The following is a 22,241-nucleotide window of genomic DNA, read 5'->3' on the forward strand; positions in this document are numbered from 1 at the left end:
GGGGTCAAAATTGACCCAGTCAAAACTGCAGCGATATGGGATTAGGCCAAACCAAACAACAAAATAGATGTTCAATACTTTATGGAATTCTGCAACTTTTATCGAAGGTTTATAGAGGGATTTAGCAGGCTTACAAAACCACTCTATAACCTATCCAAGAAAGATAAGAAATCGGAATGGGGAGAAACAAAACAGAAAGCATATGATACAATACGAACACATCTAACATCACCACCTATACTGGTTCATTTCGACCCAAATCAAAGGACAATGATAGAAACGGATACCTCGAAATATGTGTGCTTAGGCATACTATCACAACAATGCAAAGACAGAAAATCGAGGCCAGTGTCTTACTGATCCAAGACAATGACTCCCATAGAGTACAACTACGACGTTGTGAATAAAGAACTATTAGCAATAGTTCAAGCATTAAAGGAATAGAGGAGATACGTTCTGAACAACGACTATCCAGTCTGAGTTCTAACCAACTATAAGAATCTGGTCCCTTTCATGACTACGAAAGAACTGAATGACTACCAGATAAGGTGGATGGAACACCTCAGCAAATACAACTTCAAAATCGAATACTGACCAGGCAAAGAGAGCGGAAAGCCAGATGCTCTCACAAAGAATGCAAGCAAGAAACCACAAACAAAAGAAGATAAAAGAATCAAACAAAAAATACGAACACTATTACCAAAAACCTACTTCAAGGCAATGGAGGTTATCCAATTCATATCAACCAAGGAAAGGGAAATAGAGAAGGCAAACAAAAAAGACAAAACAATTCAGGCAATAAGAGAAGTATTGAAGGAAGGAAAAAAGGAGATCAAAGGAATTGCTCTGGGTTTATGCCAATGGAAGGATGGAAAGATGTGGTACGACAGAAAACAATGGATTCCAGAAAAGGAAGAGATAAGGACAGACATCATATGACAACACTACGATATCCGAATGGCAAGACACGGAGGAATGGCTAAAACCACGGAATTCATCACGAGGTCATACTATTGGCCAGGACTGTGTGAAGATGTCAAACGATATGTTAAAAACTGCAACATATGCTAAAAGACGAAAACGGCTAAATACACACCATATGAATTACTGAAATCAAATATAGTTCCCAAATGACCATGGAAAACAATTACTATAGATTTCATCACGGACCTCCCTGCGTCAGAAAACTGGAATAGCATCCTGGTCATGGTGGATCGTCTGACCAAAATGTGTCATTTCATTCCAGTCAGAAAAGATATCGACACCAGGGATTTTACACAAACATTCTTCCGAGAAATCTTCCAACTTTACAGCCTCCCGAAGAATATCATTACTGACCGAGGATCATGATTCACATCTGGACTATGGAAGAAAGTAACTGGAGAAATGGAGATACAGAACAGGCTGAGGACAGCATTTCACCCGCAAACGGATGAATAAACAGAACAGGTAAACGTGATACTCGAACAATATTTACGGGCCTACATCAATTAGCAACAAGATGATTGGTACAAATTGCTATCAATGGCCGAATTCGCATACAATAATGGAAAACAAGAAACGATCGGCACAACATCCTTCTTCGCGAATTACGGACAACATCCACAAAGTTAGACCTCATATCATATGATTAATAGTATAATACCGGACAAAACAGATATGGGAAAACTACACGAGACATTACAATACAAAATGAGTCAAGCACAACAAAGGCAAAAAGAACAATATAATTAGCACCGAAGACCGGATCTGAACATACAACCATGAGATATGGTATGGCTAATATCACGCAATATGCGTATGACGCAACTGTCAAAGAAATTGGACTACAAGAAAATCGGACCATTCAGGATACTGGAAAGGGTGGGCAGCCGAGCTTATAAACTCGACCTTCCACCCACGATGGGAATACACAACACAATCCACGTCTCACTCCACTCATTACACAATAATAACAAGTTTCTCTCACAAATAATTATTCCTCCTCCTCCAATCAAACTCGACGGAGAACCAGAATACGAGCTCGATGAAATAGTCGATTCTGCTTCTTCCATGGTTACCTCCAATATCGAGCCAAGTGGACGGGATATTCACCCGAACACAACAAAACTTGGTACTTCGCACACAACTTCAAACATACACAAGATGCTATCTCAACCTTCCACCAGTGATACCCAGGTAAGCCCAGCCCAAGTAACGATCACATTCAACTAAGACAAAGGTGAGGGAAAGGCTCCCACGCCATTGCAACAACACGAGGGCTGGGGCGATAGCCCCCGCCAAACCACACCGACCAGCCCCGAATACTCATTCATGAGACCGACAGACGAAGAACTCAGGGAAAGGGAAAAACAAGCACAGCATAACGCCATGTCATGGACAGTATGCTATGACGATAGATGTCTCATACACTACGGGGACAAGGAAGACTCGGGATGGTTCCTGCGAGAATACAAAAAGTTCGGTCTGCACTGGAACTATGCCTTAAAGCACTGGAAACAGTGCTTCAACAATACATGCAAGATGCACAGGATGAAGAAAATCTCTGCGGGATACTATCCGCAGAAGGATGAGACAAAGAAAGGGTTGGAAGGAATAGATGCCACTGTATGATAGAGAGCTAGGGCCTCAAGGATGAGGCCCAGGGAGGGGGGAGCCCAAAACTCCTCGACGGAAACGGAACTGGACACCAGAAGCCTACACAGGCAAATCCGAGGACTCCAGGAACAACTTGGTCAGGCCAAAGCCACAATTTCAGCAAACAACAAAACGATCGCAGAGCTATGACAGCTGAATGATGTCCAGAGGTACACGATCGAGATGGCGAACCTCACATTAGAAATGGTGAGGGTAAGATGGAGGGAAGCAGACAACAAGTTCAATAGGCTTCAGAAGTCCATGTGCTCAGCAGGACGGAAACTATTGAAACTTGAGGAAAGAGCCTGATGGGACTCAGGCTTAGGGGGAGAGGAGCTAATGTCACGAATGTGGCTTGGTGAGGAAAAGGTTTTCACATGATACATGGTTATGAGTCATAGGTATGTTATTGTTTCACACATATGACTCATTCGAGTCATATGATTTGTTATGTGTGGGATTTGTGATGCTTTCGCACATGGCTCAAATATGAGTCATGGGACATGCACCTGATGAGTATGCCTTGTGAGTGTGCCTTGCGGGTATGCCTTGTGCATATGATTTATGTTTTGCACATGACCTCATTATGAGGTTATGGGTTTTACACATGTGACTCAGTCAAGTCATATGACTTGTTTATTGCATTATGATTGGTTTATGAGTTTTGCACATGACCTTGCTATGAGGTCATGGGTTTAAGCATGTGACCACTTTGGTCACATAATTAGTTTGTTATGATTTGGTTTTGCACATGTGACCATTTTGGGTCACGTGACCACGGGCAGGAAGAACACCATATAAGGAGGCCGATGCGGCTGAGGAGGATAGGTTCTTCATGCTTTGTTCTAAGTACTTTTCCTACTTATTACTTTAACAAATCTAAAATACTTTTACAATCTTTATCTTTATTACAACGATATTGTTATGCCAAGGAGAGCTCTTCATGCAGAAGTGTTAGAGAAAACTTACAATAGGCATTTCCGATAGAAGACAAAGGTCTTGTACTATCGGTAACGTAGGTGGAGGCCTAGTACTATTTTAAGACGAAGAAAGAAGTAGAAGGAGAAGAGAAGTATTATTCTCCATCGCCAAGAACTAACTATCCAAGGAGGGATTGTTACACTACTACAAAATCCAATGAACTTCACAAAGTGTTACAACCGGGTTTCAGAATATGTTGTAGCTGCAGAAATAATTCTCAATGCTAGAATGGCAATGGAAACCCTATTACCCAGAGCAATCAAGGATTACTGACCAAGTGATTACCTGTCAATCCAGTGGAATAGCTTCCTGTAAACAAATAGGAAGTCCTCCCGAAGATATCTGAGGTTGGGATTGAAAGTTATGAAGGTCTGAAGTCAGGCGATCTAAAAAGGTTACGATTACAACTATCTTTACAGAGACAACCCGCAGATGAAACTGATCATTTCCTCAATGATGGAGACAATTGGGGCCAACTCAGTTCAACTTGAGAACTACGCCATAAGTCTAAGGACTCTGACAATAGGATAATTAGTATTGGGAACAGTATAATTCCCAGTTAGCTATATTGCAATTACCAAAGAGGATGTGGTGATTTTCAGGGTCTCCACGTGTTCGCACCTTGAAGGATATCCAACATAGCAAGTTATAATCAGAGAGGTACATAGTTGTATAATAGATAGATGTAGTCCGCGAACACTCAGATGTGGAATATAAATGTCAAAGTACCTCCCTAGCTTTTAGACATCATCAAGCAAAGGAGAAGAGACCTTAACAATATAATATTGTTTCCTTGATCCTATTCTACTTTACCAACTTTACTTTGCTCTTAGTAGTCATAAACACAACAAGTGTAATCTGTGCCTTCTTAGACAATCTCCGTCTACAGAAACGAATCTTGATTGTCTTAGACAACTCTGCTGTCTATCAGGTTGTCTCTGCCTAACAGGAATTCAATTGGGATTGACTGCTTGGATGGTTTAATTTGTAGTATTCCAGAATGCCTTGAAGCAGTAACTACAGCAGGTGGTATGGCTACACCATACTAGAATAGGAAAATCATGTGCTTTCTGATCACTCTTTTCCTCATACCAAAATTGGCAATCCGATTGGCTGCTCTCTGGTAGCTTGTGGCGTCAGTCCGTCAAATTAGCGGTCTTCCGATCACTTCCCCCCCCCACCCTCGTACTAGTACTAGTACAATGCACTCGAGCACAGTACGAGTAGATCACCGGACCTTGGCCGCCATCTACCCTGCTGTTGTATAATACCGGTAGGAGTATTTCTCACAAGAGTTATGATATCACTTGAATTCTCTCTCAAAATAGCTTACCCATTTCCCCCACCCCTTATACCTTGCAGCAGCCACCTAATACCAAAAGACCAGAGATCACACAACAAAACAATATGAGATTCACATGCCTAAAAGGACCATACTACTTTTGTGCCTAATATCGTACATTTATACAGAACTCCGTCCATAGCTTCACTTCCCCCTCCCCTTGCCCGATTTCCCTCCCCTCCTCTGACTCTCCTTGTTACCCTCCCTCTCCTTTCTCCTCTTCGCTTTCCCCATCTTTACCTTGGCCCGATCCTGCCGCCTCTCGCTCTTTGTCAAATATCGGAATTTCTTTTTCTTCTCTCTAGGTCCATTCCTCTGCCTAGCTTCCTTCTTCTTCTTCAACCTCTCTTCCTCCTTCTCCCTCTCTTCTCGCTTATGAATTCTTTCGGCAATAACCTCTTCGTCCTCACTTTCCTCCTTCCCTAAATCCATTGCTTCAACCGTAACCGTAGTGTATTTTCCCTCGTCAACATATTCATCTTCCCCGTCAACGGGTTGAATATTGCCATCCTCCTCCTCGCTCCCGCCATCGCTTATGCCGTCCCATTCGGCTTCTCCATTACTACTGCTTTCAATATCGCCACCTTCGAGCGCGGCTTTTCGAGAGAATTCTTGGACAGCGGTGACGTGCGCACTTAATTCTTGCTTGCGAGACTCCCGTAGCTACGAATCATTAGCCCAGATCCCCACTAAATTTACAACAAGAAAATACTTTTCGCCGGTCTTCTAATCGCTCCGCTCTCGCGGCCTTCTCAGCTTCCTCCCTAGCTTTTTTGGCCCGAGCAAGTTTTCCTATGGCTGTTAGTTTGTGCTCCTGGGGACAAGAGGGAGAGGAAGGTACGTTTGTGAAACCCAGTGAGGTATTCTCGCCGCTGTTCCGCATCGAAAGAAATTTCCTCCCCTACCGGGCGTTTTCGTTTCCCTAAGGGCGCCATTTGATGCGGTAGGTAGGTATGATACTGGGAGGTGAGAATCAAATTTAAGTTCGCGAGGTTGCAGCCGAAAGGATCAGGGAAGGAGGGTAACTGGTCCCGTGATCTCTTGGCGGAGTCCGTGACCACGCGGGCTCTCTATGATACGGTATCATTGGTTTTCCTAATTGACGGTTGACAGGTTGCCGAGCGAGGCCCTATGACGCACAGCGGGGTTAAATCAGGAACAATATATGGCTAACCCAACATGGGGATAGCGCTTACGCACAGATGAGAATGAAGCTCTTTGCTGGTATGATAGACTATTATAAATGCTTCCAAGCCCGCAAAACACCCACAATGGGGGCCAACCATCCAAGGCCTTGTATGTTGCGATCCCCCTGGACATGATTTCGAACGGACTCCAAGGCCTGTTGACTCTCTGGACGTTAGCGTGAGGCAGAGAAGCAGTATCACATTATCTATCTTTAACGTCTCTATACCACTATCCGATAAGACCCTCGGAAACTCGACAATTCAGCATTCCCAATGACCCCCGGTTCCCTCAGGACGGCCAGGGTTATCTCAGCTACGGTCTGCTGGCGACATCTCAAGTTCAAATCCCCACCCAACCCCACTACCCGCAGCACGGCCGGCAGCTCTGATCTCTCAAACAGTCCTGAACCATCAGCAAATACCCATCATTACGCAGCCTAAAAACAGTCATGACACAATACTAGCCCGATGCTAGGCACTTGTCTAGCACCTCAAGCCAACCTTCAAGCACAAGATAGCAATATGCAATATCCGGCCTCACCGGTCACTCGGTACAGCCAACATTCCGCGTCTGACCGAAGACATAAGGCCCCACAGATAAAACTCCGAAAGGAAATATAGTAAATCCAGTACGCCCAAAGATGCACAGAAAGCCCCCCGAATGAACCGACGGTGTATCCGTAGCCCAACAACTAGTTTACGCAATGGCCTAACCAAAAACCGGCCCATAAGTGGAGTTTGTTCGTATCACAGCCACCGGTTTTCACTTCTGCAGGATGTCCACCCAGGAGCACTGAGTTCATAAGAGATACGTAGCCCCTCCTGTTCTTCCCTATTTAAACCGCTCTTCCCTCCCTTTCCCCCATGCCTGGGTCTCCCTCTCCCACCCTCCTCCCTCACTTCATTTCTTCATCTTCCATAATATTTCCTATCCTTCTTCAAATTCGCATTTATCTATAAGTCAAAGGCATTTAAGGAAACATCAAAGCTACCCACACAATGTTATAAACTTCTAACCCTACTTCAAACTACCCCTCCTTGAGTCTTTAGGTTCTATTGTCCGTAACGGCAAGCCTTATGAAGACTCACCCCACAATCACTCAAGGTATCATCGATTAAACCCTCCTGATATGGTTTGTAGGGTGAAGCCAGTCATCTGATCAAAAACCATATCTTAGAGAACATTACCTCCCACAGCCCCTACGGCTAAGGGAAGGGCCAATAAATTGCCCTTCTCTCGAAGTCGTTTACGTATGCATCTTGACATCCCCTCTTCCTCTTTCCCGAGCTTATCTACTTGGACTTTCCCAGATTACCTGAAAGTGAGACTGGACCCCCCACCACTATGTCTAGGAAAATTCCCACATGTACATTTCGTTGTCTGCCGGGACAATGGGGCACGATCTCTGCACTATAACGAGTCACTTGTAATTGATGATGATTATGGCAACTGTTTTTGTAAAACATGTGGGCAGTAATTCTAGGCACAGGGTGAGGAGAGGTGAGGGCATTTTAGGTGGGTGACGTTGGCAGAATGTAGCATACTTGGAACAAGAGCTCATTAGATAGTCACGATTTTATGCTATAGACTATGTATCACTAGGATAATCGAAGCTGGAACTTATGGTCCTTGGCATGCACTGGTTGCAGGTTCTCAGTGGCTACAAAGAGCTGCAAGCCCTCTCGAAGTCAAGACAAGACAGAGCTGTCAAAGCAGTATAATATCTATCCGCTCATATTCAGCGTCATATAAGTGTACTTCTCTTCCCCTTTCACCTGTGTACAGTGCCACTCTTACCACTCTGCACCTTCCACACCGAGAACTCCCTAGCCCCAACCTCTACCATTACTTCAGACCCCAAGGCCGCAGTAAGTCAAGATAGTCAAACCCATCGAAATTCCGTGAGCCTAAACAAGGCTGGGATGCATCGCAAGAAAGTTCTAGCCTAATCAATACTATTCCAAGCACCCAGGCACCTCGTATCCGTAGGAATATATACCACCCCCCCCCACTCTAACGCTGTAGTCCACCACACACGAAGTAAACACCGCCGGGCACCAACAGCCCACCACCCAATGCCAACAGTATGCCAGGCCTGCAAGACACCGGAGCACAAACTCGCACATAACACATACAAAAAACACGACGACCACCGGAGCACAGTATTATACTCACGCTTGATGCCTGAAAACGATTATCTGAGGCTACGCAAAGGTGCTATAGTAACAATGCGATCTGCGAGCCTTTGATCTTCCCAATAGGAGAATTCGGTTCCCTCTTCATTTAGGCTCCCCGCTGAATTATTGGTTAGAGTAGAGCATGTGGAGGTTAGAGGAGGGGGGCGGGGGGTTGTGGGGGGCTGTTTGCGGGTTCGAGTGCGCTGCTTGGGAAGGTGCTGTTTGGCTTTACTGGTGGTTTACGAGCCTATCTGTGGCTTCTAGATAGATCGTGGAGTTGCGGGTCTCTTCATACGACAGTGACTCATTCGTCAGCTCAGCTGAACTTAAGTTCCGGCCCTGGAATCGTATATTGTTTAAGCCTCTCGAAACCAGGTGAGCCATGGAAGGTGTCGACTAAAGTTTTTTTTTTTTGCTATGATAAAGTGCTGTTGCCCTAGACCCATAGACTATACCCCCAATACTGTGCGTTAATGGATGACTCCATTATAAGTCGGACGTTTATGATAAAACCAATTTCCCCAAACTCCAGCTCTCGAAAGTCCAATGAATAAGGGTTGCCTCCGTATGTTCAGGAATTATCACTCGGTTTCGGATGGGTCGAAATACACTAGTAGACTTGAGAACAAGGCGGTAAGACAGACTACTAGCAGGACTCTTTAAACAATTTCCTTCACACTACCAATACTATAAAGACATCTCTCTCAGAGCCTGACTCTTATCTGATAACAGAGCACTTCCAAGACCAGGCCAGTGCCATAACAATCTTATTATGTAACCAAACCTCTGCGGAAAACCCCCCACACCCACAACACCTTCATGAGGGTTCATCCATAAAAATCCCTTGGCGGCAACAACCATCCCTGCATAAGAGCCGCAACAACTTTGATTTTTCTTAAGAAAAGAAAACTAGCCTCAAACTCAGATCTTCACCACGTTACCAGATAATCCCATCCCCTGATATATCCGGTTCGGAGAAATGGAGGATCCCCCGCCGGAAGCAGCTGGGCGAAGGGAAGTCAGGGTGAAGGAGGATAGAAAGAAAAAGCGGAAAAGGGAAAAGGTAGAGGTTGAGGGTGTAGAGGAGAAATCGAGTGAGAAGAGGCTCAAGAAAGAAAAGAAGGAGAGGAAGGAGAGGAAGGAAAATGGGAAGAACGAAAAGGAGAAGAAGAAGCGCAGGAAATCTAATGTTGAAGTCAAGGAGGAAACTGTGGCCGAAAACGACGCCGGAGCCAAAGTGCAAATTGAAGACGAGGAGGAAATGGAGACTGAACAGCCTACGCCGCCCATCGAAGAACCCTCTCAGCTAAAGAAAAAAGAAAAGAAGAAACCAAAGCCCGAAGTCGGCCCAGAGTCTACAGAAGCGTCAGAACCAGTTCCGCCGCCAAAGCACCTGGCAATTCTCGAAAAACTCCGGAAGGTTAAGGAGAAAGTTTCCTCAGCTTCAACTTCCACCACCACCCCCGCAGACACAGCTGCCAAAGATTCAGAGGCTGGGGTCAATGGCGAGGAGAAAGTACAACTCCCAGCCCCGGCAGGCCTCGAACCCATCCCCCAACCCCCGCTCACAAAGGCTGCAAAACCGCAAATCCCACTATCATCCGCGCTCCCCCAATGGCTCGCCAACCCAATCACCGTCGACCCCTCCAGGACTCAACCATTCTCCGAAATAACATGTGTATCACAAAAGCTCCACTCCCGCCTCTCAGCGCTCTCAATGACAAGCGCATTCCCCGTTCAATCTGCTGTCATCCCACTGCTCCTATCCCCCGATTCCGGGGATATATGTATTTCCGCCGCAACAGGGTCTGGCAAGACGTTAGCTTACGTACTCCCGATTGTGCAAGCATTGTCGACTCGCGTGGTCACCCGTCTGCGTGCGGTGATAGTAGTACCGACGAGAGAACTCGTCTCACAGGTACACTCCGTTGCGTGCTCGCTGTCTACAGGCAACAGTTTAAAAATTGGAACGGCGGTGGGTTCGAAAGCGTTGCCGCTTGAACAAGCACAGTTAGTCGGCGAGGGTGGTAACGGTGGGAGTAAGATTGATGTGTTGGTGTGCACGCCCGGGAGATTGGTTGAGCATATCAAGACTACAAAAGGGTTTACTCTCAAATTTCTAAGGTGGCTTGTCATCGACGAGGCGGATAGACTTCTTGCGCAAAGTTTTCAGGAATGGGTGTCTACGCTCATCGGCGAGATTGAGAGGGTGGATGTCAGTGCGCAGGAAGAGAAGTTTAACAGTGTGCTCGAGGACTTGGGCATCCGCCTGAAACCCCCCGGAAGTAGGGTCCGCAAGGTCGTCCTAAGCGCAACAATGACCCGCGATGCCGGCAAGCTTTCTGATCTGAAACTGCGTAAGCCGAGTATGATCGCCGTCGAATCTGAACCTCTTCCCACACCAGACGACAACACCAAAGTGGGCAAGGAAGAGCAAGACCTCCCAGACGAAACCTTCACTCTCCCCCCTACGCTCCAAGAACTCCTCCTTCCGATCCCAGACACAAGCCTAAAACCTCTACACCTACTAACCTACCTCCAAACTCTCCCGCTACCAACCCCACAGACAATAATATTCACCTCCTCAAACTCAACAGCAACTCGTCTTTCCACCCTCCTATCCACCTTCTCTTCCCACCCCGCCGCCCCACCGCCTGCCACCAGCTGGATCACAAAATGCATAACCTCCGAAACACCCCGGAAGCAGCGCGCCCGCTACATCCATGCCTTCACAAAGGGTGAAGCGGGCATACTTGTGTGTTCTGACCTTGTTGCCAGAGGACTGGATATCGAGAACGTGGCGATCGTCATAAACTATGAGGTCCCGGCGAGCGTGAGGGGGTACGTGCATCGGGTTGGGAGGACCGCACGAGCAGGGAGAAACGGCGTGGCGGTGTCATTGGTTGGGGAGAAGGAGGCGGGGTGGTTTTGGGCGAAGGTTGGGGGTAGGGGTGTCGTTAGGAGTGGGGGCACGATTGAGAAGAGGAGGTTGGAGGTCCCGGCTGAGGGTGTGGGGTGGAGGGGGGCTTATGAGGAGGTTTTGTTTGGGTGATCCCGTTCGTATGTGGTGGTGGTGGTTGTGGTGGAAATGTATCGTATGATATGTAGCGGGTAATGAAAGTATTATAGCTGGTTGGATACAAAAAAAAGTACCGTACAGTCCCTCCCCAGCAACGTTGGCGAGAATCCGGGATATATACCTGGTAAGCATATTTAATGAAAACAAGTACCGGCTGTGCACCCCCCTATCCCATCCACCAATGCGATGCTAAAAACTACCGTACTTGAAGAGAGCCTTCCATGCAACCCCGTACAAGCTATTGCTAGATGTGATGGCGTAGCAGTCTCACAAACACTTCTGCGGATGGACTGTCACTTCACACTGGACAGATAAGATATACTCATACCTAAAATCCTCAAGACTTCACACCCTGCAGATCACGCCAAGTCAATAGATATCATACCCATCTTGCACAAGAAAAAGAAAAAGAAAAACCTCATGGACGAAAAGATATGAATGTAAAGAGTCCTAAATTACCTTACATAACGCAACATAACCCGCGACGTAATGCAATGTAATGAAACGCCTCCCATCTCGAGAATCAGGTTATGAAAAGGAACAGAGAAGGCATGAAAAGAAATGTAATTTTACACTGCGTTTATAATATAAGGGACAGGGTAGTATCAAGCCTTCTCACAAATGAGACAGAAGGGCGGATCTAACCCGTCTGTCAATCATAACCAAACCAAGCTAAACTCAACTAGACCCTCTCCGCCTCCAAGGTCAAGTTTTCCAGTTTCTTCTTAGTAGCTTTCACGAGAGCGTCCCTGCATAATTCATCAGCAACCATTACCCATCATGCCAAAGACAGGATGGGAAAGACATACTCCCTTTCCAACAACTCTCTTAAAATCCGTAATTTGCCCATTCTAACCTCTTCCGGCACGTCCTCACCCCTGCCAACAACCGTCTTCATTCCCCTACGGCCCTCGCCGGGGCTCGCTCCGTCTTCGCCAACAAGAGGACACAATTCTCCCGCCAAGCGAGCGACAATCTCCCTTCTTCCAGCCAGCGTATTCGAATCCTTTTCCGCCTCCTCCGCCCCCTCCCTCTCCTCCTCCTCCTCCTGCTCCTTTTCCGCGCCACCACCAATCTTCTCTTCTACTTTGGCGACTTCGCGAAACCATTTCTTCTCCGCATCGCCGATTCCAAGCTCGTTCTTGACGATGAGGATTCTGAGAACCCCATCCGCGCGCGCTTGTAGTTCCTCCTGGCGCGTCAGGAAGCGGTCTAGTCGGGCACGTACATCCCTGTTCTGTATGCGCGTAAGGATTTCACTGGCTTTGTGTATACTTTCTAGTTGCTTGCGGAATTCGATGCGCTGGGCTGTTGCCCGATCGTACATTTCTTGCGCAATTTCCATTATGCGGTCGTATTCCATTTTGAGCGTATCGCGCGCAGCGCGCAGGAGGTCGTTTGTCTCGGTGGTGAAGTGGATGGGGGACGCTAGGAGTTTTTTGTGTTGTGGGTTGGTGGGCTTTAAGAGGTTGTGGAGAGCGCTAGGGATTGTTAGCTCTGGCGGGGATGTGAAGTGGGATGTTAACAGGGACAAGCGGTGTTGGTGGCCACAATGGGCTGGAGATTGGGTGAGGGAGAGTTGGCTGGTGTGTACGAGGGAGCGGGTGGTGGTTATCGATGATGCGCGTGGGTCGACTCCAGAGGCGCGGCCTTGCACGTCCTCGAATTCGACGCTTTGGGAGTTGGTCTTTGTGGCAGCGATAAGGAGGTAGCCGAGATAAGCTTCATAGACTGCTACGCTCCCAATCATAGGCCTTGCAAGGGACTGAGGTTTGTTGGCGTTCTGGATTGGCTTGTAGACTGTAGATTGCGGATTTTTCTCCATGGATTTGGCAACAAACCCGTCGTCTTCATCACCGTCCAGGACCGTAGCTAGCTTGCTCAACCACGGCTTCATCGAGATTGCTGCCACACCGAGATTGTGATTGATATACCACACCTGATTAGACTGTGGATCGCGGGAGAAGACTGGCCAGCTAATTCCCGAACAACTGCTCCCTGGCGGAAAGCCGAGATCTATGGTCTCGTATCCCGAGATGACCGGGAGGCCCTGTGTCGATTGATCCGATTCATCTTCCGCCCCTTTACGTCTAATCCTCTTGTCAACCCATTTGGCCTTCAGTGACTCAGGCTCCATGCAAATATCGACTTTTCCATTTGAGAACAAAATACCAATAACACCAACAGGATGATGCTCGATATGGAAGATGTCGCAGCCGTACTCATCACTAGAGAGCTCTGGTGGCGCTGGCTGGAACAAAAAAGGACCTTGTAACTGCGGTATAGGACCAACAATTCCAGGACGAACCAAACATGTCAACGCCTTTTTCCGTGGGGATACGGTAGACCCAATATATACCGCGCCAATATTGGCCTCTTGGTTCAAGACATGATTAATCCACTTGGTCTGCTGGCGAAGAACCAACTTTTCTTCCGTTGTAACATTGCCCTCAAGGTTCTCAAGGCCCCAACTAATGTCGAGCGAAAGGCTTTGAAGATACTCACGAGGAGCCTTCCAGCGGCTTGGAACCACGGGTGTAAGTGCGTAGACATCTCCACCCCTCATGAGAATATATAGAGTAAATGGCCTCCAACCTTGATAACCATCGCCAAAACAGCAGGAGGCCGCCTCCATTTCTTCTCCATCGGCAAAGAAACCGCCGACATGACGTGCGCGCCCGCCCAACGCATGAAGATCGAATGTTTGATCTGGTATCTCGAACGTAAAATCCTGACCAATTGTAAAATCGTAGGTTCTACACCTTTAATAAGTACGGTATACCGACAGCCGTAGAGCAGGAAATGAGCAAACCTGACTATACTCTCAGAAGTCAAAACCACTAACGAGGCACCCTCGACTCCAAGAGGATGCCATATCGCCCGGACAATTCGAGAACCCTTCTCAGAGTTATGATAGTTTGGCCCGACCATGTTAAAACTAGAATCGGACAGTCAGCACCAAAAATAGATGCAATTCCCGGGAAGCTCACGCAGGAACCCTCAGTTTTGAGCCATCCATTCTCGCCAGGCCCTCCGCCGGAAGCACACACACCGCAAGCTCTTTCTCGCCGATGATAGCTAAAAGAAGTCCATCTCGACTGATTTCCAGCTGATGAATTTCGAAATCCAGCTCCGGTAAATCTAACATCTGCCATCTTCCGTTAGCAGCCTCCCACCAACCCAGACCCCATCACATTCGGGCACAAACTTTGTATTCTCTATGCCCACCCCCCCGAATACCAGCCCTAGGGGTATGCCGGGCTTTCAAATCCTGAAGATCAGCACAGCGAACTTCATTCCCCCTCCCAACAAATATTTCCGTCCCTCTATTGGCCATCACCCTCATAGGCCCAACCGCAGTCCCCTCATCCTCGGTGGTAACAAGCGAAGGATAAGAGGTCGGATTTTCTGGGGTCTTGGTGAAGAGATCATAGCCGGTAGAAGGGCGCGACAGCCACGGCAAGCGGTCATCGTCGACGGTGGCCATCGTATTTGCGGATACCTGGTCGAATTCTATAGCTCAGAATCTTATATGATAGGTGTAGCTCTGTGGAGTTTGTTGTGTAAGGGAAGGTGTGTCCCGCGTCGCGGTGCAGTAGTGGTGTTAGGTGGGTAAGCGGGCAAGTCGAGGGTTGGGTTGACGCGACCCTTTCTACTCGTACCGGGCGGATAAATTCCTTGTCGGGCGAACTGACAGGAACCTGTGCTAAGTTGGCTTAGATGTGATAGGATACCGTATTCAGGCATCTCTAACGCAGGCCTTAAATTTACCTCAGCCCACCTTGGGCGCAACCCTCGCAGAATTGAACAGTGGGTATGCATGAGATTCCAATACCGGTAATAACATCATCAAATTTACAGCAAAGGTTACTTCATTTTGTTTATGAGAGAATCCGACAATAACATCAATAAATTCACCATTACCGCAACTTCCCTTACGCCGGGTCCTGTGCCTACCAGTAATCGGTTACAGCATTCTCAACATAGCCGCGATCCCCTTGCCCCGCAATGATAGACGCCAGAGCTTGAAGGGGTAAGCAAGTTAGGGATCTCACTCACTATACGTCTCAGTCAGCATGATAGCCGCTGGGCAATTGCCGTAGCGTCTCTCGAAAACTTCTTAATGTCGAACTGTAGGGGTAACTTAGCTATTGTGTGGTATGATAGGTAAAAGCCAACCCTCACCAAATATCACTCGTTATACATCATTCAACAGTTCAATGCATGGATCTAAAATGATGAAACCGGGGTTTGAGGTCGCAGGTCGGAGGGCAGAAACGCGGGTTTCAACAAAACTTGCCGTTTTGACACAGCACTGCACTAAAGGGTGGTTACTGGGAGACTTAAGGTTTGTGAACTCGGCGAAACAAATTGAGATAAAAATTTACATTATCCCTCGAGGCATTTCTGGGGACAATCAGCGAAAGAGGGTACGGTACGAGTGGCTTGTAAATGTGGCTGTAGGCGTTCCGAAACGTGCGTTAACGAGAGTTTTTTTCAAACCGCCAGAGCCTCATGATTGCAACCAACGACCAATGGAAAGATTGGCCACGAGCGCGGCACATACAACGTGGAATTCTCGAAAGACCCCAATGTCCATTTTTTTCCGTTTGAAGCAACGAGGATAATGTTTTTGTAAACAACTCATTGGCAATTCATAAAGTAGATGGGTGTGGTCGATTTGTGTCACGTGCTCAGATAAGGGATGTGACAAATAAATCTATCAAGCGCCCAAGTATTCGTATGCTTTCGCACGAAGAAAGCCGCTGATAATGCCATGTCCCCCAGAAGTGACGGGCCGTTCTCAATGGGTGAGCCCACCGGCCACCAGAAGTTTCAGAAAAGTCTGGTAATGTTTTTGATAGCACAATTTGGCATGAGGATTTAGAGTGAGCTTAAAAATACTGCTCGAGACTTTGCATAGGATTTCCATGGCAACCATCTCAGTATGAGAACTTCATTCAGCAGAACATAAAAAAATTTGGGCAATTTTGCATGCCAAGTTCTCTGTGACCCTTCTCCATCCGCTTACCGCTTGAAGAGTAAAATTTGTTATATGATACGCTTTTGTGGCGGTTGGCTAAACTTGTGCACTTTGTATGGGAACTTGGGAGGGAGTCAGTTTCAAGCTCTTGCTGGTATCAAATCAGTTTTTTTGTGCAGATTTCTCTCTACTAAAATACCCCAAGATTGACCCGAACTATAACTTCTTTCTCCCTTGGCGTGACTGTTGGTAATACTTCTGAAAACTGTGGCTGGATATTCTGATTACCACATGGAAGTTGCTAGATCTGTACCGAAGAGCTCATGGGCGGTTGTTGGATCCAGCAACCCGTAGATTCCCTTCTCACATCTCAACAAACAGAATAGACGCCGGACAAAAGTTTAACAGACAAAACACAGCTATTCACATCCAACCAACCAGACAGAGATGTAAAACTTTTCTCCTATACTAGCCAAATTTGTTTTGTTTATCCTAGGCAACTTCACTCAAGTGCACCATCCGTCTTGCGAACTCTGTGCCCCCCCTTTCCAGATCTGAGCTTCTTGAATCTGACCACAGGTGAAGTATCTTTGGCATACTGCTACTTTACAGCTTGGCGAAGAATCGGGTCCGATGTTAGTTGGCGCTCGGGGGCTGGCCTGGTTGCACTACTCGAGTAAATGACATACCGGTATCGTAGAAGACGGGTGAAAGCGTCTGAAAAATACTTCGGACACCCCCCTCAAGAAACTGAATTCTGCACTAACCTATCAAAACCCTCACTCGACTGGAGCCGATATCCCCGTGTTGGATGTCGTCATCCAGTCTACCACCCGTTGTATCCCAGCGATATTTATATGCTGTAGTATGACATCTCTGAGAGAGTTTTTTATGTATTTAAGGGGCCCACTCACCCCACCTGGAAAGAGGGTCACAACTAAGATTGGTTCCAGTATACCTCTGTCTGTTCACCGTTTTCTGATAATATTACAACAACATCCTGTGTCGGGAGTATTGCTTCGATGTAACGGAGGCCCTGTTTGGCACGCAACTATAAAAAAAAAAAAAGCTCTCTCCTCAGGATAAGACCCTGAGCTCTTAAGCAAAATAGCTAAATAGCTGATACGGTATCATAGTGCAGCCAGGAGGGCCTGCCGGTAAACCTAAGGTATGGCATTTTAATATGCATGCCAAACAAGCCTCCATTTTTCTTTTTAATTTTTATGGAGGAAAAATGGTATAAAAGTCTGAAAAATGGCATATCTCTTGCTTGCCAAATAGAGCCGGAAGTAAGTTCGGCGAGGAAGGTTGGGATTCATTTGACTATATATAGGTGCCTCCTGTGGATATAAACACCGCCGCCTTGGGTACGGGTGACAAGAGGAGAATACGAAATCAATACCTCTCACTGCTAATCGATGCTGCCCCATAGCCCTCATGTTCCCCAGCATTTGCTTTCTTTTTATTTTAACCTCTCGTTCCGCGCACCTCACCTCCAACACACTGGGGGCATTCTCTACAATATTTAGCGCTTATCGTAGGCAGATAATAGAGCCAATTTGGGTGGCGCTTTATGACCTTCATGCTATCGACTTTCCACTTTCATTGCCTTTTTATCTCGAACGGACCAGTTAACCTAGTTTACTATTCGTTAGGCTGGGGTGGACTAGACCGGCTCGGTCTCGCTAGGTTCACCGATATCAGATTGTAGCGACAACCAGAGGGAGTCAATGTGACAACCAGTGAAAGCTAAGCTACAGGTAGAGGATAACTAAGGATCCACTAGGCAACAATATTCCATCTTCCGACGGGGGGGGCAAGATGAGAGAAACAACACCCGGGACAGACTGGGCCATAAACAAACTAAAACTTCCCGGGCAGAGTCAAGCCATACCCCATGATCGCAACGGTTCAAGTGCTTTAGATATTCACCTTGCTCACCTCTACCATGGCGTCTTCATCATTCATTTAGTTGCAATATTATACTTCCATTTGCCCATTATGTCTTCTCTCCAGTTCCACTGCAAATACCTGATATCACGCAACCGCACCCGTACTTTGCCTCCCTTTTTCTATTTGGTGACTCCGACTGCCCTCAGCCAACGTCCCCAGCACTGCCGGATCATCCATTAGAGTTGTTTCGAGAGTTTTTCCCCCATATGATACAGCGAGGAATTGATAACCTCTGGTCGGGTTCCGGCACGTTCAGAAATTTGCGGGGTAGAATACCCCATGCGGAATTGTAAAGTATCAGGATTATCGAAATGCGGGAAGGTGAGGCATGCCTGTGGTAAGGGAACGTGGTGGGATGAGTATCCAAAACCAATCAAAACCAGTGGTTTTCGAAACGTAGTTACTCACCCATCCTGAGCCTAAAACATACACGAGAAGAACAGAAAGGTCTACACGCAGAGAGAACCTGGAGGAAAATCAGCAGATTTTTTTGCTTCAATTTCTACAACGTAACAGAACATCTGATACTACTGATCTCAATATACTAGAGTATCTTACCTGCCAAGGCAGCGGTTTTGTACGCGAAAGGTAATGTATCATACTGTAGGTTGCAAACCACTCTCATCCACTTCGAATATGGACCCTCCGGAATTATTAGGTGTGGAGATTTGGGATAACAATATACTGCATCATGCTTAAGAAGTAGATACATTGTGGAATTAACCAAATCAATCTGTGCTGCCCTGATGCTTAAAAACCCTTGGTTTCTGTGCTTTTTGCTTACTGTCCCCTCTTCCATGTTCCCCTACTAATAGCGGTTGTATATCGACACTTACTCATGAGTATGTTGGCTTCTCCTAGAGTTCTTGGAAAATCAGAAACCAATTGTCCATTCACACCATAGAATAGTGCTAGTGTTGTCTCTGTGCGGGTGACACTATAGTTGGTGACTCGGGCAGTGTTCCCCCCCCACCCAAGATCAATTGGATCGTTAATCGCCTTACAAATGAAAATGAAATATAACCCGGATTTACTAACAGGAGATTTCATCTCTGAGCCGCTACAGGGTTTCCGCCTGCCCTTGCTCTGGGGCGGCCTGTCTCTGCGGAATAGCGGTCTGTCATAGCTAAACATCGTATTAGAATGCAGAAAAAGTGCTAATATTTGGCTCCTCTATCAAAGTCGGTGAAGTAAGGGATGCGAGCAGCTTGATTAGAAAGTTCGCAGAGACTTTGCAAAGCCGGTTCCAGATCAAGTTGCGGCATAATTTGAAGCTCAGGTTGTCTCTGAAGTATTTGAGATTGACGTGAGGAGTTGGGTCAGGGGTTGGATCAAGTTCTTGGGTCAGGAACTTGGAAGGGGAAGTTGGATATGATTGAATTGCGGGAGTTAAATATAGAAGAATTTTTGTTGATTAGAGGCCTATTTGAGTATGAGTGCCGCGGCTGCCACTTATACAATTGTGTGCCAATTCTTGGGGTAAATATGCCATTGGAGTGGCCTTCCGGGCCCGAAAGAAGTGAGAGTTTGTAGCTGTACTGCAATGTCGTGACCTTTGTGGTATAATACCAAAATTCCGAGGAGTTGAGGACAATGCCGGATCGGTTGTACCCCCTCATCTCTCTAATGAATATCTGTTGAATGATGCTCTGGTTAATTTTTGGCTGTATTTAATAGCTGTCAGCTTTACAAAGGTGATGGCTTTACAAGTATCATGCGGCAACTGAGGTCCTGGAATAGCTATCCCTTCATTTGTATTGGCGGAACCACTGTCGAGGGTGCTTCGTATGATATTTACCCCAAAGGATGACAGCACGAACTGTTCAAGTAAATTCTTAGCAGAGCCTCGGGGTCAGAAACCTTTATTGTCCGGATCACTATTAGAAAATTATAGCCATATGGAAGTGGTATTATATTTGTCTAAGAGGATGAAGGAGGATGCCTCAAAGGGCGCCCAGGACCGCCGAGGACCCCCCTGCCTCAATGGTATCCCCCTAATCACAGCCCAGTATGGTATGATAATAATATCTACGGTATTGCTCGAGTGCCCCCTTACCTTTATTTGCCAGAACTACTTGCGGGGTTCGGACCTGTCAGGCGTATCGCGAGCACCCGCCACTTAGCGAGGGTTGTGGACCGGTGTCAGCACTTTTAAGTTATCCATACAATGTCATTATCATAAGAATTTAATTTAATCGACCCAAAAACCCTTTAACCTATCCAGATACCACTGGCCATGCCCTCCAGGGTGGAGAGTTGAGGATCTCATCCACCGCCTGCCATAAAACCTAATCACTAACAATCCGTATCATATATCATAATAATATTACTATGGTGCAGTATCATATGAACGGCTGCATCACACTAAACCTGGGAGTAGTGGCTGGGCAGTAGGGTAGCGGGCGGGGCAGCTAAGGTAGGGTTTCAGCTAGTCTATCCTTCCACATTCGTGCTTCTCTGAGCTGAGTCAGCCCCAGAAAAATTAACCGACCAAGCTCCCTCCCTCGTACTCGATATCCCTCGCTTCTTACTCTCCACCAAGTACTAAAACGAGAAAAAAAATGACCCGTTACGCTTCTCGCTCCCGTTCGCCATCGCCCCACGCCAAGCGCCGCCGTGACGACAGATATGATCCCAGAGACGTACGTTTTACCCCCTTATCTTTCCCCTGTTGATACCAATGTTTACATCTTACCTTCATTTAGCGGAGAGATTACAGGGACCGCCGTGGCGACAGGCCCGCTGGAAGAAGGCGCGATGGCTATTACGATTCGTGGGATAGGGGCCGTGATAGAGATGATAGAGATAGGGACAGAGATAGGGCGAGAGATAGGTCACGAGGAGGAGACAGAGACAGGGACAGAGATAGGGATAGAGATAGGGACAGGGACAGAGACAGAGATAGGGATCGGGATAGGGATAGAGACCGAAGGCGCTCGCGATCTAGGGATAGGCCTAGACGTGCGGAAAAGGATAGGGAAAGAGATCGGGATAGTCGACGGGACCGGGAGGATGATCGCAGGGGGGATTCACGAGTAAAAGAGGTGAGAACTAGAATTCCTTATCCACCTGATACTCTGTAGGCGACTTACTTACAACAGCTGATGAGAAACAGGCTACTCCCCCGCCTCCTGCGGTAACCGAGGAGGAAAAGATACGGCAGCGTCAGGAGCGCCTGGAAGCGTGGAAGCGCAAACGAGCCGAGGAGGAGGAGGCGAAAAAGAAAGCTTCTCCTGCTGCACTGATATCATCATTGGAGAGGCAGCCTGTTCCTGGAGCGGTGTCCCCTATTGTTGGTTCAAAGGCCGCGGTGGAGCAGGCTCCAAAGTCTGTTGTTGGAATTGTACCTCCATCGTCCGCCTCCACTTCTAGCTTCGCTGCTGCCCGTCCAAAAGCTGACAAAAGTCTATCAGCACCCATCAAACCGCCTTTGGGTACGTATACCCGTTGGGTCCCTAGTTTAATGCCACTGGCCCGTCGCTAATCTGATAGATAGTCTCTACGAATGGCTCGGTATTGCCTACGAATCGACTGGTATCTGCGTTTGGGTTTGAAGGCACAAAGAAGCCTGTCGCCGTAGGAGGAAAGAGAAATCTTGATTTTGGTGAGGAAGAGTCTTCCCGGAAGAAGCTTGAGCGTTTGCCCTCACCACTTCCCAATCAGCCTGGACAGGATGGTGTCCAAGAAGACATTGACGACGATACCGAAATGCAGGACGCTACCGAAGAAGAAACCGCCGCTGCTGCCAGGGCAGCCGCTGCACAGCGGAGCGAGCGCAAAGAGGCCGAGAGAGTCCAACAGGAGGCTATGGAGCTCGACAAACAGAAGGCGATGGAGGAGGACGAGGAGGCTGACCCCCTCGATGCTTTTATGGTTGGGATTGGTGAAAAGATGAGCAAG

The 22,241-nt window shown here is 47.2% G+C and overlaps 3 protein-coding genes; 2 read left to right on the forward strand and 1 right to left on the reverse strand.

Annotated features, from left to right (window-relative positions):
- Positions 1-9,268: 9,268 nt before the first annotated feature.
- Positions 9,269-11,470, forward strand: GSTUM_00010473001 (uncharacterized protein). XM_002841313.2 has 2 exons: positions 9,269-10,702; positions 10,892-11,470. The coding sequence occupies exons 1-2, from the start codon at positions 9,305-9,307 to the stop codon at positions 11,375-11,377; spliced, it is 1,884 nt and encodes a 627-aa protein (XP_002841359.1). The 5' UTR covers positions 9,269-9,304; the 3' UTR covers positions 11,378-11,470.
- A 616-nt stretch (positions 11,471-12,086) lies between these two features.
- Positions 12,087-14,934, reverse strand: GSTUM_00010474001 (uncharacterized protein; the record flags this gene model as incomplete). XM_002841314.2 has 5 exons in its annotated part: positions 14,613-14,934; positions 14,395-14,552; positions 14,217-14,342; positions 12,214-14,160; positions 12,087-12,153 (listed from the first exon to the last, which is right to left on the reverse strand). Exons 1-5 carry the CDS (start codon positions 14,889-14,891, stop codon positions 12,087-12,089), a joined length of 2,577 nt encoding a protein of 858 aa, XP_002841360.1. The 5' UTR covers positions 14,892-14,934.
- Positions 14,935-20,902: 5,968 nt separating this feature from the next.
- GSTUM_00010475001 (uncharacterized protein) lies at positions 20,903-22,200 on the forward strand (the record flags this gene model as incomplete). XM_002841315.2 has 5 exons in its annotated part: positions 20,903-20,983; positions 21,047-21,385; positions 21,457-21,695; positions 21,755-21,775; positions 21,838-22,200. The coding sequence occupies 5 exons, from the start codon at positions 20,903-20,905 to the stop codon at positions 21,893-21,895; spliced, it is 738 nt and encodes a 245-aa protein (XP_002841361.1). The 3' UTR covers positions 21,896-22,200.
- Positions 22,201-22,241: the final 41 nt, after the last annotated feature.

Source organism: Tuber melanosporum (genome assembly GCF_000151645.1).
Source record: "Tuber melanosporum whole genome shotgun sequence assembly, scaffold_7, strain Mel28".
NCBI lineage: Eukaryota > Fungi > Ascomycota > Pezizomycetes > Pezizales > Tuberaceae > Tuber > Tuber melanosporum.

Bases quoted from the DNA above. Each gene is read 5' to 3' on its own strand.
- GSTUM_00010473001 (XM_002841313.2), top strand. From the start codon at position 9,305: ATGGAGGATCCCCCGCCGGAAGCAGCTGGGCGAAGGGAAGTCAGGGTG. The intron at 10,703-10,891 runs GTCGAATCTGAA...CCAACCCCACAG, and splicing joins GTAAGCCGAGTATGATCGCC to ACAATAATATTCACCTCCTC.